Raw genomic sequence first — 17215 nt, forward strand, 5'->3', positions numbered from 1 at the left:
GAGAAGCTTCCTGTCACCGTGGCAACATATTTCTCCTTCCCACCTTTTTTGTTTTCTCTTCTGAACTCCTAATAGCTTCCTTTATACGAGTCCATCACTAGCGGCAAGGTTTTTTTCTCTCCTAAGTTTTATTAAACAACTGCAACATACAATTCCAAAACAGAAAAAAAAGCAATTGAACACATGCCATACATAACATTTTTTATGAGACAAACAAAAAACACAAAAAAACGTAAACAATTGAAAGAATCAAGAAGAAAAATCAAATAAAACAATCAACTCAGGGGTTAAAGCTAAACTATACTGCTATCAAATCTGAAAACTTCAAGGCTTTGTTATTTTCCAGTAACTTAATGGAGGCATGAAAACTTTTAATATAATTTTGGAGATTTGGAGAAACTTGTGAATAAAGAATTTTCCAATAATGATGGCACATAAAATTTTGTTTTGAAAAGTGATGCCAAATTTAACTGCTTTATATTCAAAATGATATTTAGCGGCATTTAAACGCTCGCTACAGCAGACGGTGGTGGAGCATCTGGAGGGAGGCAGTGAGAGGATGGAGGAATGATAATCTGCCCAATCTACATAAAAAAAAACTGCAGACTTAACAGTTAGTGCAGATTTTTTGTAGTAGAAATGATCATCTGTGCTACTTTTAATAGATATTAAAGACTAGTTTTGGGGCATGCAGGTGGGGCAGTGGTTAATGCCCATGTATGGAGGCCTAAGTCCTTGACGTGGGGGACCTGGGTTCGAATTCAGCCTGTGGTCCTTTCCCGCATCTCTCCCCCTCTCTCATACCCCCTTTCCTGTCAGCATACTGCCCATAAAAATGAGCCACCAGTGCTGTAAAAAAAAAAAAAACTAAAAAAAAAATCATCCATCCAGAGGTCACCATCCACCCATTAAACTCCAAATTGAACCAAAATGGTCCAATTTTTCTAATGCTTCATCTGTGCTGCTTTTTAAGAAATAATTATAAGGTTTCAGACCCGACGTCATGAAACATATTTCCAGTTCTCAGGGCCAACTTGTACGACCCTTCGGCTGAAGTAAATATAAACAATGAACCATGAGGAAAACAAGTCCTGGTTTTATTGTTATTGTCTCCACGGCTCACAGCAGTTCATGCAAACTGATCCTGTCACTGAATGTTGACACCATCTGAGCAGGTCCACCATCATTTCATTCACTCAGTTTCTCAAGAAACTAAATTTTGGGGTTTAGAAATTATTTATTTTGTTCATCCTTTTCTTCAGAACTGCTTTTATGCTTAAAGGTTCCTAAGAAGTGTCCTTTATCCTCATGGCTGTTGATCTAAAGAAAAAAGGGTTTATACAGGAATGAGTAACTCTAATTTAATGCTCTTAGAAATAATTTTAATGCCATCAATAATTACCCATGACTCTCAGGTATATATAAATGGCATGGCAAAATCCTTCGTCATCTTTACTGTCAACAGGCTGCAGCCATGTCCCGAATCGATCCGCCTCGAGCTTCTTTTCCAAACAGCTTTACGATCAACCGGATGCAGTTCTGCGCAAACACGCACAACCAGTTATATCTGACAAAATTGTTTGTGAAACTTGTTTAAATAAAGCATTTTAAATGCAACAATAATCACATTTAATCAATTTTAATGCCAATTAAGGCATTATAAAAAAAAAAAAAAAGATTTAATGACTTAATGACCCGCAGAAGACCTGAAAAATGCAGGGATTCAACTCAAGCAAAATTTTCTGCTTGATTCTTTAATCCATGTTTTTCCTTCTCCTGCTTCCCTGATATGTTTGGATCCTTTCCCATTAGAAGCCATAAAAACAGACGCTCGTTAGTTTTTTCAGTGTCATTTAATGCAATCTCACAAGTTGGTGAACAGGTACAACTTCGTCGCTCACTGTACTAAACCAAACATCCATTGATAGTATAAATAGCCAACCTAATAATAGTACACATTTTCAAATACATAAAATCATCAAGTATGCAAGTCTTAAGTTATGGACATCAAATAAAAAGGCATAGACATTACCGCAGATGTTGGAAGTCCAGTTTGAAGCCAAAGTCGCTTGAAATGAAAAAGAAAAAGTCAAAAATTTGGACATGGCAGTGAAACAGTAAACAGAAGGTCTGATAAATTAAAGAAAAAACTTAAAACCGTTGAACTGATAAATATGAAAGTAAGGTAACTTAAGTTAAAAGGGAATAAGTTTTACTTCCTGCACAAGACAAAGGCAACAGGTTGTTTTTTTTTAGTTTTTTTTTTTTATTCCAAGTAGAAAAATGAAAGACCTTTTCCAGATGCCAGAGGGAGGTGACTCCTGGTATGACTGCCTCGGTTTCACTTCAATGGTAAGGCATTTATGAACGATCCGTGTGATCTGAAGGAAGGCATATCTCTTTCTACTCTTGAACTCAAAAACAGTTAAGGAGGCGGGGGGGATTAACTCGTCTAGACTTTTCTGTAACACGTTTTTTTTTCAATCAATGCAAATGTAGCGGCCAATTAAAATCTTTGGGACACAACAGCGACGACTAGAGATCCAACATTTCACAAAGATACAACTCAGCACTGCCCTTCCTGGTGGTGGTTTCTTCTTTTTTTTCCTCAGGCAATGTGGTTCACACAACTCGTTATCCCTCAGACACATGATTTATTTAAGCCTTGAGAGGGCAATTCATTACAGCACGGAGGTTTTTCAACATAAAATACTTTCAACACAATGACCCAAAGGAAAAAAATTATAAAATAAAGAGCAGGAAATAATCTAACCTGCCGGTAGCAAGCTAGCAAGAAGGAAATGTATTCATTTTTTTTAATCAGGTATAGGGGGATATTGGGCTGGCGTGGCAGGAGGTTTGGCTCTACTGGATGCAGCAGTTATTGCGATGGCGCAGGCGCATCTTTGGACGATATTTCTCCAGGTAGAAGAGCTGCTTGCTGTTGAATGCTCCTCGACGCTTCCTGGAAAACAAAAAAAAGACCAACGAAACAAAGTTCTTTGTTTTAAAATGTTTGATCACATCAAATTTTGCCTTCATGGCGGCTCATATCCTCCGCCTGGAATTGCTGGACTGACTTACTGTCGAATGAACTGGACAGCGTCCTCGTATTTCATCCCACATTCAATCAATGCAAGGGCCACCAGAACAGGAGCTCTGCAGGGAAACACCAGACATTAACACAGGCGACTGCAGATCAGGAAGGCAGAGGTCCAGGTTTTTATCCGATTATGGAGTCATTTCACATTTAATGTTGCCCTGAGTGCTAAAACAACAAACATTCGATCCTAGTAAGAATATATGGAAAGTGGAAAAATTAATAATCAGGTAAAGGTAAATAAAAAAAAAAAAGCTTCTTAATCTGGTTAGGAATATTTTCAGGGCAATAACAGCAGAAAACCACATATTCAAGAACATTTTAAGTTTGTCTTTTATGCTTGTATGGTTTTTTTCAGTCTGTGTAATGGTTTTATGTTGTTTCACTTTACAGCACTTTGATCCTTTGAAAGTGCTTTATAAATAAAGTTGGATTGGTTAGTTATTAAAGCCCTTTGTGAATGTTTAGAATAACGGCGCTCATGTCCTCAGAGGGGTAAATACGGAAGGGATCAGGCTAAGCTTTTTAGGTTGTCACGGCGAAGTTGTAATGATAATATAGAAAAGTCCAAAATCCAGTGTGAAAAAAGCAAAAAGTACTTGTTTTTAAAAGGGACTAAGATAGAATTAGACTGGGAATACAGTTTGAATGTTTGTGTTCACTGAAGTAGGAGCTAAAGCTGCTTCCTTATTAACGCTGGTACCAGTGATAGCGTTGCTATTCTTAGTTTCCACAGCAGGAAGGGGGCAGGTCCAGTTCCACAGGGAGGGTTATCCTGCGACCCTCAGATGTGTCCTTGGTCCAACATTCCTGCTTAGATCAGTGTTATTAATATCTGTTGGTTTCCGACCATCGCTTTACCATGAGGCATTGAGGGGCAGTCAGGCTCTATTTAGTGGATACTGTCTGGCTTTTATGTAGTTCTGTTGTTCTGCCAGCAGATGGTGCCATAGCTGTTTATGTCTGCACATGATGCCTACAGCTGGAATTTGATTTAGGATAAAAAATGACCATGTAAGCACTACAAGGACGGAGCCTTGGTGTATTTAACCTTATTTAATCAGTTAATTTAATCAAACGGTTTGAATTTTTTTGTAGAGGAATATTACATGACTATTAGAATCTATTTGAATCGCGTGACTACATCAGTAAACATGGGATACATAGCAGCTGTGTCAGCGCAATAACACGACAGCTACTGATGTAAGAACTGAAGCAGTTTTGGTCATTATCAAGTAAATGAGGAATGGAATGATATCAGCTCTTTATTTATACTAATTTATCATCTAATTATTGCCGGATTATATCTCTGAACAAGTGTACCTTTAGTTTCATCAGACAATGACAGGGTTCCAACAGCATAAGGCAAGTTAAATTCAAGACTTTTTAATGCCACTTGAAATAAAAATTTAAGACCAAATTCACAAGAAACACAAGAAAAACCCGCTTGCGACAATTTAACCCAAAAGTTTATTATAACATAAACCACTGCACTAATGTTTCAAATTTTGAAAAGCTTCCCATACAGGAAGAAAGCTAAAAACACATAAATGACAGATATATTTTAACAATTATTTAACTGAATTCACAAACTTTGTTTTAGCAGGGAACAAAACAAATCAGTTTTAAAGCCATTTTGCAGCTATTTTTCTTTGAATCATTTTCTTAGTATGTTTGATTTGGTGATAAGTGGAGGCGTTGCAGAGACAAGGGTGGAACAAAAACGAGAAATAACGGCTGTTTCTCGGTAACTCGATTTTGATGCTTTGTGTTTCGTGCTTCGCATGTGCGACTCCACTGCCTTAATTCCCATCGTTCCGAGCTTGAATGACTTCTGGCACAAAATCCACTGTGCCTCATGTATGTTCCCTGGTTTTAGCCATGGAGAAAACTCTTGGCTGGAGCTAATTTTGGTTACATTTACACTTGCTCATATTTTCCAGACAAAAAGTAAATGGCGCCACTCCAAAATGTCCCGGCCGCAACAACGCTTTTATTGGTTCCGCTATCGGGACGGAACCAATAATGGTAAGCCGTTTTTTTTTTTTTTGAAATAAAAACAAAAGGTCCATTTTAATGTTTTATTTAGATTACAAAAATAAATCCTTTTTATGAGGTTTTAAAAATTAAGACCTACGAAAGACTGATTTAAGACATTTTAATACCAATTAAGGCCTTAGTTTTATTTTGAAGAATTCAATGCCTTTTAAGACTTTTTAAGGACCCGCGGGAATCCTAAATGAAATGAAAGAAAAATGTTATGTTTCTTTTAAGGCTGTATGTTCATATATGAGATTTCAGAGTTCTTTCCTCTTTCAGGCATCTTCAAACTTTGCAGTGATCAGATCACTATGGTTCTATAACTGGGTTCAAGGCGCCAATATCAGCACATAAAGCTTGTTCAAATAACAAGTATCATTGCAGAGGTCAATGTTAAAATAAACATCATTGTCAACTTGGCTTTTGAGGAATTTAAGTGGTCCAAAAAAATTTTGTTAACCCAGGTTTATGTTAATGGAGTCCAGCATCATTTCTGCAGGTCAATCCTCACCTTCCCAGTCCTGCCACACAGTGGACAGCGATGCAGCAGCCAGGCTCCTCTCTGAACTTCAGCTTCAACAGGTTCAGCCAATCATCCACAATCTGGTTGGAGGGAGGAGCGCCATCATCAAACGGCCAATCCTGGAAGTAGATATGGTGGGTGGGGTAAAAACAACGCGGGGTGGCAGGTTGTCAAACTGGCATCAAGTGGGGTGAAATTCTTCACTAATTGAACAACACTAAAGTATCTGGTTAAGTATATTTCATTTAATAAAATACATAACATAACTCGTTCGTGTAACAAACAAAACTGTGAATGAAAGGGAGCAGAAGGAATAAAACTTATAATATATTCGCCCTATTTGTAAAAAAGTAAAAGTGAATCCAGACAATGCAGTGAGGATTTCTCTGGCTTCATTTATTCAATAAAATAAAGCCACTCTATTTCATCCACTGTACAAGATGCCATCAGAGGGAAGCTCCTCCCAATGTTCATCAGACCCTCTGAGAAGCTCATTGCATCAAAGATGAAGCAGCAGATGCTATTTTTCGTGCTTAATTTAGAGGCTTCCTTCCCCCCGTTGCCATGGTGAAAGGCGTTATCTGTAATCAGCTGGTCAGTCGTTCTTATTCGCTCGCGCTAAACTCAGAGCAGATTAGATGCCGACTTTAGTTACCCGATTTATATCAGCAGTTTGGAAACCAAAACTCAGTGATAGAGAGAGTAGAACTATTCAGGGTAGGAGAATAAAAACCCTCAAATGACCTAAACATTTTTCTAAGAACAACATGATGAAATAATACCGCAGCTACTGAATTGATCAGTTCAAAAACAGGACTGGACTTACCAGAACCTGGATCCCCTCTTTTACAACAAGGGTGGCGTCATAGGTGGCCTCACAAACTCTCACCACAGTGGTGACTCCATACTTCTTCAGCTCCTGTAGGAAAAACGACGATAAATAATCAGTTACAGCAACATTTAGCTTTAGCTTTTCCTACTAGCTCTTATGTCCCTTCTCTCATATAGTTAGAACCTTTAAAATAAATAAAAAATGCATTGTGCCTCACCTCAATGAACTTGTTCAGGGTGGCGTTGGTGGGGTTGTGGGTGATGAGGAACCTCATGTTTTTGTAGGTGATCTCAACAGGGGCTGGTCTGTTCATTCGAGCCATTGTAACGTTGGTTTGGACGACAAAATGTGAACGTATTCCAAAAAGCAAAAAATAAAATCGACAAGTGTAAACAGTTAAGAGGGAATGTAAAACCCAAAAGGTCCAAAGAGCTTACAGGAAGCTCGGAAACAAAGATCCCCCGGTCTTCTTAATGTTGGCAAAACAACAGAAATGGCGGGAAAGTTTAAGAAGGTGCCAGCTGACAATATGGCAGGCAACTAGAAAAGGAACTTGAAATCCTCTCTTTTGGGATGAAATCAAAAGAAAAGAAAGTTAAAAAATAAAAAAGGCTGGTTCCACCTTGAGTCTGGCGGGTGGAAGCCAACGAGGGCAGTGTCCAGCAGGTGGAGTTACCCCATCCAGGCTGAATTATCGCTGGTTCTGGGAGGTCTCCCGGTCCTGTGAAGTTTCCAGGGTCCCTCCGGTGGCTCAAGTATGTTATGTGGATGGCAAGTTTGGCTGTTCACTCGTCTGCATAGGCAGCGTGCTGAGCCTGGCAGTAGTCTCCACTGCCCTTCAGAAACTCCATAAATGTGCGACCCAGAACACCACAGAACTGCTGTAAAAAAAACAGCCAGAAAAAAAGAAAAAAGAAAGAAAATGAAGATGCATGATAAAACACAAAGTATAGCACAAAATGTTTGCCTTGAGATAAAACCTAACTTCTGCTTTGATTTTAAAGTGCAGCTAGTTCAAACCAGTGTTTTGATTATGTGAACATTCTGTTAAAGACGTTTTTTGGAACAGAAAAGCGTACTCCAAGTTCCCAGGGTCGCGTTTTCTTTCATCCCACCTCCACAACTTTGTGATGCATACTTTACTAGGATAAGTACAACTTCAAGAGTTTTAAAAGCGACTTGTTAAGATAGTCAAACATTAAAAACAAACAGCTGAATTTTACGCTTTGCCATTCACACTCAACAATATTTGACCTCGACAATAATGAAAGGCTTTTCACTGAAATGGCATCACTTAAAAAGAGACCAGGACAAAGTGATGATTGCAATGAGTACTAATGCTCCAAAAAAAGATGCATTGACAGCTGCTGCAACTTTTTAATACATCAAGCTCCAAATAAAAGGATGACTGGGAGTCAGAGTGGCACAAAAGTAATGGAGCATTAACAAGATGCAGCAGCTATGATATATTTAGACATTTAACCCTGTTTTTATTGTGATGGGCTGTCAATCAGGACTGCAAATAATATTTGTTGCTAATCAATTGATCGATTATTTTTTCAAAGGCACTTTGCAGATTTTTCACAGTTTGAACCGAGTGAAAATAAAATTACACTACTTGAAGAGTTTAAAGTCGTAGGGAAATGGCTGTTCCAACTGTTGCAGTTCAGAATTTTCCCCGAGTGGTGCACGACTTTACACGAGTGAATAAAGTGAATTTGATTGGTTGTTTATTAAGGGAGCGGGATTGTTGTGGCAGAAGGTTCGCAAGCAAGTTTTGTTGTGGCTGGTTTGTTGGAAGCATCTTGCTAACCAGTTAGCAACTTAGTGCTAGTAGGTTCCCAATGGGAAATTCCATTGGGACCAAGTAGCACTAAATTGATGACTTAAACGACACCGTCAAGGAACGCTATGGACAGAGGAAACATGCAAGAGGAGGAGAGTTCTGTGTCGGAGGTCATGGATGAGTCTCCTCCATCATACATTTTTTATTTAGAGGAGGAAAGCGGGGACGAAGATGTTGTGGAAGAGGACGCACTGGGACGGAACTCAATGGGAAAGGAAATGATTCGGATTTATTATTTCAAACGTTGCATATATTAGCTGCGACATACGAACAACAAAGTATTTGTACCGTAAATCCTCTAATATAGGCCCGGGCCTTTATTTCACTCAAGTGCATCGCGGTCCAGGCCTTTATTGGAAAGACGCCAGAATTAGAGACAGGCCTCTATTGCTATTTGAGCAAAACAGACTACCAGTGGAATGAATAAAAATGAGATTTTGTGTCTATTTGAACCTATAAAAAACTAGGTTCATTTATTGAAAAAGTACAGTAACCATGTCTCGCTTGGTTTGAAGTAAAAAAGAAAAAAAAAATCCTCCAATTCTGTTTAATCCTCCTCAGTTTTCTCCTCCTCTTCATCTCTCCCTTTAATCTCCCCATCACTCGCGCTCCTCCTCATGTTCTGCTGCGTGTCTGTTCTCTTACTCGCGCAGACGGGTAGCAGTCAGGGCCTGTCGTCCAGCAGCGCAGGGCTATGGTGCTTGTATGTTACTACCACAAGTATAATGTTGAGGTATGCCCAGAAAAAACGTTTATAGCCCCGGCCTGTATGAGAGACCGGCCATTATTTACCTCCTCTGACAGCGAGACCGGCCAATGTTAGAGTCCCGGCCGCTAATGGAATACAGGCCAATATTAGAGAATTTACGGTAGATTATTACTTGCTATCTCTTTTTAAAACGCAAAATAAGACTAAAGTGGGAATGCTAATGAGTTTGAAATTTTGCTGCTGTAATAAAAGCATGACTTTATTTTAAAGCTTCTACTCCAAATCTTAACTCGGGCTGTCAATAAGAATGGAAAACCTTTTATAAATCTAATGTTACAAAGTTGAGATATCTTACGCCTGCTGAAGACATAGACGTCCATCCCCGTGAACGCTGGGACGGAACTCCGTGGTAGAGTAAATGATTCTTATCCCCCGCCACACACACACACACACACACACACACACAAACAACCACTCTGTTTCAGGAAAACAAACTATAAATGACAGAAATCTATTTAAAAAACTTGCTCTTTATGTTAATTACACATTCTAGGAGTTGGCCTGAATTCAAATTGCAACTAAACACATGCTGTGAAACCTGCATGTAAACAAGTTGGAAAGCCCTGCCATTGAAAACAATAAACAATAACACAAAATGTTTGCAGCTTGCTGTATTATGCTGGCATCAACCTGAACGTAAAAACTGGAAGAGTGCCTCAATGAACAAAAACAAAAACAAAGATCTTCATGAAAATCCAAGTGTAATCAACAGCAAATTCAAATTGATGGATAAAGAAACAATGATCACAGAGCTCTACCTGTACCACTGCTGTCTGTAAAACCAAAATCACTAATAGCTGTCATAATAAAACAATAGAGCTGTTAATTTGCAATCACTCATTCTTATTTTGCTGAGATGCAGTAAATATCTGCTCTACTGTAGGGATGGGGATCGAAACCCGGTTCCATCAAGGACCCGGTTCCACCTTTTTCAAAACCCGAAAATCAATAACGTTTGGGCTTATCGATACCACTATCGAGTCTGGTCATTTTTTTTTTTTTCTCCCGGAGGTCCTGTAACATAATTGTGTGTCCCTCGAGTCGCGTCACAGCATTTAAATCTAATCAATCCCAATCACTGCAGCATGTACACCAATGTTTTGGAATGAAATTGTAAGCAAACAGATATTAAAAGTAAAACAAGTGAAGTCTGGCACTTAATTTTGCTCGCGACTCGAGAATGGCTGAGCGGAAAAGACTCCTCCTCCTCCTGCTGCTGCCGCCGCACCACAGTCGGGCCCGTCTTCATCATCCACTCAGAGTACCACTGGTAAGCGCGCACACAGACTTTGTAGCTTGTCCGGTCAGTTAAAAATAGTAATTGTGGAATCCGTGTTGTAATCGGCAGCATACAAGCTAGTTAGCTTGAAAAGTAAATAAAGTTTCAGACGTGCTGCGTGATGATGTGTTCAGATTGGCTCAGTAAAACGACAATTAGGTTATCATGATGCGTTCAAGTGTAACGTAAAGAAAAGGGAAATTGAGTTTTTAGTGAGAAACATGAGTAATACAGTTGTATATTGCTCTAATTATTTTAGAATATATAATTAAACTACTGATGCCAACATATATTAAAAATTACATTTAATTTAAAATACAATTATTTATTTGCTAAATATTTTCCTAATCACTAAAAACATGATGAAAAGTGACAGTAGACAATAAATTAACCAACAATTGTGAAAATATATTCTAGTTAGTTTTGTCATTTCGAAGTGGCCTATTACATTAGCCATGTTTACTGAAGGCTAGAAACGTTTTTGTTGAGCTCACTTGTTAAGCAATAAAAGCAATACCAGTTCTGTTAAAAAATATTGTTGCATCGTCTTTCCACCAAATAACAGAAAAGTATCGATATTGGTATCGATAAAGACTCGGATCAATAAGGAGTATCGATAAAGGTATCGATATCAATAAATATTAACGATCCCCATCCCTACTCTACTGTCACTTTACTTATCAAAGGTGGCATCCTTTCTTTGGTTGTCCCAGTCTGATGTTGGCCAAATATTCGCATGCATCCAAAACCTCTAGTACAAGCAAGCTGATAGAAACACTTTTCTTTAGTATAAAGCTGATTCAACCTATTGGTTAATAATAAACAGGCCCGCTGTTCTGAGTAAAATTGATCAAGCCTTTTTTTCTAGCGATCCATGCTACAAAATGAGAAATAAAAGTATGAATGATTCATGTGTTTATACTGAGTGAATATAGGTATCGATTAGAACTCAAAGCTGCAACATCAGCATCATATGGGCCATCGGCTCTGCACAAAATCTATTCAATGTCTCCTCACAGCTGGATGACACTGAAAAAAAAAAAGTACTTTAACTCCCCTTATTAAAACTGCAGCTACTGTTGCTCTTGAAGTGAAATCTTAATTAAAGAGCCTAATCAAGAATCTGCAATTACCTGCCATCACCACTGCACATAAGATACTGTATATGTAAGTCACCTTAACTCTTTCCTAATATATTATTTTCCACCCACTGTATATATCTGGATGCACTGTATATACTAAATGCACATTTTCCTACTTTGTGCACCTTCTGTTGTAAGATCAATACATCAATATCAGATGTCAATAGGCATAGACTTTAAAATCTTACAAAAATATAGATGCTTGAGAGAGGAGGGTGTAAAATAATATTTAATAAAAATTAAAATGAAATGAAATTATTGGGCTGGGCAACTAAATTGATTATTTCGTAAAAAAAAAAAAAGGAAAAGCTGAACTTTATTGAACTAATACTCTCTCATTGGTTCATCACTTTGTGTTCCTAGATGTGTACTTAGATCTGATAAACTAGCTCTTTGTGTGATGCCACTGATTGAAAACATTTTGTTTTTTATATCATTTGTTGCAAAACATGACTATTTTAAATGCTTTACAGCTTGAATTTCGTTGCCCTTTAATAAAAGCTCTCGTCCCACAGAGGAAGATTCCTATCAAAGCTAGTTTTCCAACGCAATACATGTCATTTTTCTTTTATATTTTGAAAATTAAAAGGAGAAAAAAATTGGTAGGAAATAAATCAAGAGATTTTTAGGCCATATCACCCACAAATGTATTAAAAATTTTAATCTACATATAACTATTCCCAACCAATTAATGTCTAGATGTCCTGATACATCTTAATTTCTAATACAACACCAATATTGCATCTTTGAAAAATAACGATACAGATATTAACCCGGTTCAACATTACCATGAATCATAAATGCCTTTATGACTTATTCTAACCTGCAGAATGTTAGAAAAGGTTTGATTAAATATTATTGGAAAAAAACAGAGAACAAAATTTAACAACAATATTTAAGAGAACTGAAACATGAAATATTAAACAATGAGTTGAAGAAACTTTGAATGTTTTTACATCAGCATGACAATATCAGATATATATATATATTTTTTTTTAGCTAATATTGGACAAATATCCAATATAAATATGGGATTAGGGCTAAGGATGGGAATCGAAAACCGGTTCCGTGTGTTCCAATTCCATGGCACCGTTTGGCAGCTCGCTTAAGCACCAGAGCCTAGCTCTGGGCAGCACGACTTACATCACGGTTTTTTTTTTACGCAAGTTACGCACACGGCATTCAGTAAGCAAGTACGATGTGACCAGGTGTGAGAAAAGCAAAACAAAAGCGGTCAAAGCGACCGAAAGATTGGCTTCATTTTAAGGAAGAGAAAGATGGCAACAAGGCGCGTTGCAATCGTTGCAAAGTGGCGATTACATCCGCAGGAGGAAATACATCCAACATGCAGAAACACCTGCGCACACAAGTTACGACCAGCATTGAAGGCAACTCCGGTGGTAAGTAGCTAGTTTTATATCACTGTCTTAGCTTAATGTGGTTCCTAGTAAATCATATAACATTTCTGGAAACAAACCCATTTCCTACCTCTCTTTGGGGTTATTAAACGTGCAACGAAGTTGCTCCATAGTTCAGGGAGCGAGAGAGAGGTGACACTTGTTTATTTAAATCAGGGGAGATGAATTTATTTCCCGAAATTGTACAGTAATGCCTTTTCATTAAACGGACACCTTCACCATTAGATTTGGATGACTGTGACGAGACGGGTAGGCTGAAATAGAATGTCCCAGGCGAAGGTAGACGAAGGTCACCGTGCACTTACCAAGTTCATTGTTTCACAGAATGGATAAGAGAACCGATAAGGAATCGAATCATTTCACAGAATGGATAAGGGAACAGATAAGGAATCGAATCATGTCACAGAATCGATAAGAGAACCGATAAGGAATCGAATAATTTCACAGAATGGATAAGAGAACCGATAAGGAATCGAATCATTTCACAGAATCGATAAGAGAACCGATAAGGAATCGCATAATTTCACAGAATCGATAAGGGAACCGATAAGGAATTGAATAATTTCACAGAATCGATAAGAGAACAGATAAGGAATCGCTTCATTTCACAGAATCGATAAGGGAACCGATAAGGAATCGAATCATTTCACAGAATGGATAAGAGAACCGATAAGGAATCGAATCATTTCACAGAATCGATACGAGAACAGATAAGGAATCGCATCATTTCACAGAATCGATAAGAGAACAGATAAGGAATCGCATCATTTCACAGAATCGATAAGAGAACAGATAAGGAATCGCATCATTTCACAGAATCGATGAGGGAATCGGGATTGTGAAAATATTAGCAATTCCCAACCCTAATTAGGACACTGCTGCAGTAAAAACACGCAGGATTAATAAACAACAGGTGGTGTGTCCCTGAAGAAGAGAAATGCTGGGCAGTGTGGGTGTAAAAAAAAAGAGAAAGAAACCACCCCAGTAAGGCTTTATCATCACTCAGCTCATGTTGTGTAGTATCTTATGTAATGGCCACCGCTCTTGTACAAAGGATGTGTCATTTCTGACATCCAGGCCACATTTCTCCATAAAGTCTCCATGGAGGATTTGACATTTCTTCATCAAGCTTATCAACGTCTCTTTCTCCTTTTTCTGTTCCAAATATACCATACTATTATATTAATGGGAACTCGTGAACCCACTTTTACCATGAATCCCCTGCCCATTTATTGCAAATCTAAAACCTAAGCTCCTCAATTAAAGTGCGATAATCCGCTATTTTCTGACTCAACGCTAGCATTTGGTAGACATTTTGAACGACAGAGGAGTAAGCTAAAAAAAAAAAAAAAAAACAGAGCTAAAAGAAAAATAAAAAAAACGACAGATCGCTCCCTGTTAACCTGATATTTCGCTATTTTCTGTCGAAAAAAGGCGTCTTTGAGGGCACAGATGGGGCGCCATAGGCCTAACGGCAGATCCTGTACGTTCTTTACGATAAAAACGATGCCTTGTGCAAACCAAGAACGGTTGGTTAGAGAACGAATACGAAAGGGTTTCTTGCGTTTGTGATCGACTTTAGCAAAATATGAGCTCACTTTAACCGAGGGAAACTTGGAGAGACCGGTCAAGACCGGTTTAGCTGCGCATCATCCTGCTGCTTCCTAAGCATGGCGAATACTAGCACAAAAAAGCTTCCCCTGCCACTGAAAAAACGGGTTTTACGGTGTTTATTAACACATTCTAACGCGAAAAACAATAAGAGTGCTTTAAAATTTGATTTAAGGTCATTTTTAATCAAATTTGAACCGCGTAGGCCCTGGGTTTTATCGAGGAAACGTGAAGGCCAGCTGGGGAAGATCTGATTTAGAACAAAACCCGAAGGAGATGAATCTGAAAAAAACAAAATGGCAGCCAGAAAAAAAAAATAAAAATCCTACTTACTGGGATATGCTTACTCATTGAAGATTGTAGCTTAATCATACAGCCGGTCCCAAGAAAAACGGTCAGAATATGAAACGGTTCTCCACCATACAGAGCGGTGTTGTTTCTCCGAGCTGAACCGAAGTCTGCTGATCTGCCGGGGACGACAGTGACACGAACCGGAAATGAGGCAAGACCGAATCACGTTTCCTGTCAGGACTTTCACAATAAAGCACCAATACGCAACCTACGCAAGCTTTTCTTTTTTAAATTCATCTTATGTACATATAGAATTAGAGTAAATTATAACTTTGCGCTGTTTTACAAATACTTGATTGGCTATAGCTAAACAGCCACAGTTTACGCTGACATATTCATCCCTCGTCCCCGTATGTTCTTGTTCCAATCATACCATCTGTGGAATGAATTTTGCTGCATTATTTTTTGCAAGCAAAAAGGCGTTTTCTAAAAGAAAAAAATGAATAAATGAAGAAATTAAACGTGAAAAACGTATTTATAAAAAAAAATGTGCTGGTTTCATTTTGTTTGTTTGTTTGTTTGCAGATTATATTTTTTTATTTAATCTATTTTATTTTTTTATTTTGTCAAAATTTTCAGATTTTTTTACTGATTCTATTTTTTCAAATTAAAACTTTCAGTTTTTTTAGTTGCATTCTTATAAAATTGGGTTTTACAGATCACATTAAAGCTACAGTGTGTAATTTTCAGCGACATCTAGCGGTCAGACTACAGACCGCAGCAACATGAACATCTCCCCCCCACCGCTTCTGCCCCCCAACAGTACGGCGAGCGTTACGGGACAAAATTTCTTCTACGACGTCCACATCACCTACCCTCTCAAGTGATGAGGTTTGTTTACATAGATAATTTTACAGATAGTATTTCATTAGTCTGTGTAGGGTATAGATTTCATGTAGACTTAAGATAATAAATATACCCGTTATTTTTTCTACATCGTTGTGACGTCTTGGTGAGCTGCTTTGCATGGTGATATAAACAGACGAAGTAATTGTAGTCATTAGTTTAACAGCGAGATTGTGTTCGCTGGAAGAATATATATCCCCCGTTTACAGAGTCCAAGTCATTTTGGTGGCACGGGGGTTACAACGCGAGGGAGAGGGAGAGGACGAGGGCGAAGGCAGGGAGGCCGTGCAGCTAGGGCCAGGCGAGAGAGGGGAGCCAGCGGGGTGAGAGCAGAGGAGGAAAGGCTTGAAGATCTCCAAAGGAGCCGGAGAGAAGTAACCGAGGTATATATCCAGAAAATTATTTTACAGAAAATTACTGAATCATTACCTGTGAAACGTCAGGGACGTTGCTGAATAAGTATACTGGAGAGTAACAGCATCATCACGCAGCATGTTATTGTTTTAGACAGGTCTGAGCATCCTGTACTCCAAAAACTGCAGTGATATTAGACAATTGTGTGTGTAGGATTAATTACCTGTCCAAGAGAAAACTGGCAACTTGAGCGTCACTTTGAAAACCTTTTTCCTCCATCAGTGACTTCCATCGTGTAAATGCCGTGCCAATGTTGATCCGTGTTTTTTGCCGTTTCTTGTCACGCTTGCGTTTATTCTCGTCGTGTTTCCGCTTCTTAGATGACGGGGGTTCGGTGTCCGCCGCTTTTCGTTGTGATACAGAGTAGGCATGATCCTCCATTCGTCTGATGTTTGGCCACACAGTGCCAAACAGTTTGCAAAGTCACTCACGCCTGCCGCCTTGTTCACCTTTCTTGTTACTGAGGCGCAGTATACCTGCTTCTTCTTCTTCTTTGGTTTCAGGCAGACTAAACGCTTCTCAGGCATAATACTGCCATCTACTGTTCAGTACCGTCTCAGTTAATCTCTCTCAACTTGCCGTAGTTATTTTTGAGCGTCATGGGAGATCTCGCAATCGCTAGTTTGTTGCCTCTGCGCTTGCCGTAGCGCAAAGATGTCAGCCTCCATGGCTGCGAGACCCGCTCCTATGTAATTATAAATAACGAATTCTAAGGCAACGCAAATATTATGGTTAAAAGGCTGAGCTCATAGGTGATGATAAATAACATAGTTATGTATAATATATTAAATTTCTGACTTTATATGCCTGTAATTATTACACACTGTAGCTTTAACTACACTTCTAGAGGCAAGCTTTCTTCTTGAGTGAGGAGCAAAGTCGCATTTCTAGAATCAAGAGTTAGCGTTTGCATTTGGTTTGAAATTAGGAGCATATTATCTGTGAAAAGCGATCATATGATCCTACTCCAGCACGTAGGTTTTGTGCTACAGGGAGTTTTTCTGTCCTCTGTCATATAAGCTCATTATGAAGAGCTCCCCTAGA

General features: G+C 38.6%; 1 protein-coding gene across 2 annotated transcripts; it reads right to left on the reverse strand.

Moving 5' to 3' along the window:
- Window positions 1–1834: 1834 nt before the first annotated feature.
- ptp4a1 (protein tyrosine phosphatase 4A1) lies at window positions 1835–15059 on the reverse strand. Of its 2 annotated transcripts, none has more exons than XM_038288263.1 (6): window positions 14894–15059; window positions 6713–7373; window positions 6490–6582; window positions 5652–5782; window positions 3085–3159; window positions 1835–2965 (listed from the first exon to the last, which is right to left on the reverse strand). In XM_038288263.1, the coding sequence occupies exons 2-6, from the start codon at window positions 6815–6817 to the stop codon at window positions 2866–2868; spliced, it is 504 nt and encodes a 167-aa protein (XP_038144191.1). In that variant the 5' UTR covers window positions 6818–7373; window positions 14894–15059; the 3' UTR covers window positions 1835–2865. The 2 variants fall into 2 exon arrangements, with proteins under 2 accessions (XP_038144191.1, XP_038144190.1); XM_038288262.1 differs by having other exon boundaries at window positions 6713–7376.
- Window positions 15060–17215: the final 2156 nt, after the last annotated feature.

This window comes from Cyprinodon tularosa, unplaced genomic scaffold (assembly GCF_016077235.1).
Source record: "Cyprinodon tularosa strain WSP-4 unplaced genomic scaffold, ASM1607723v1 ctg25, whole genome shotgun sequence".
In the NCBI taxonomy this organism is placed as follows: domain Eukaryota; kingdom Metazoa; phylum Chordata; class Actinopteri; order Cyprinodontiformes; family Cyprinodontidae; genus Cyprinodon; species Cyprinodon tularosa.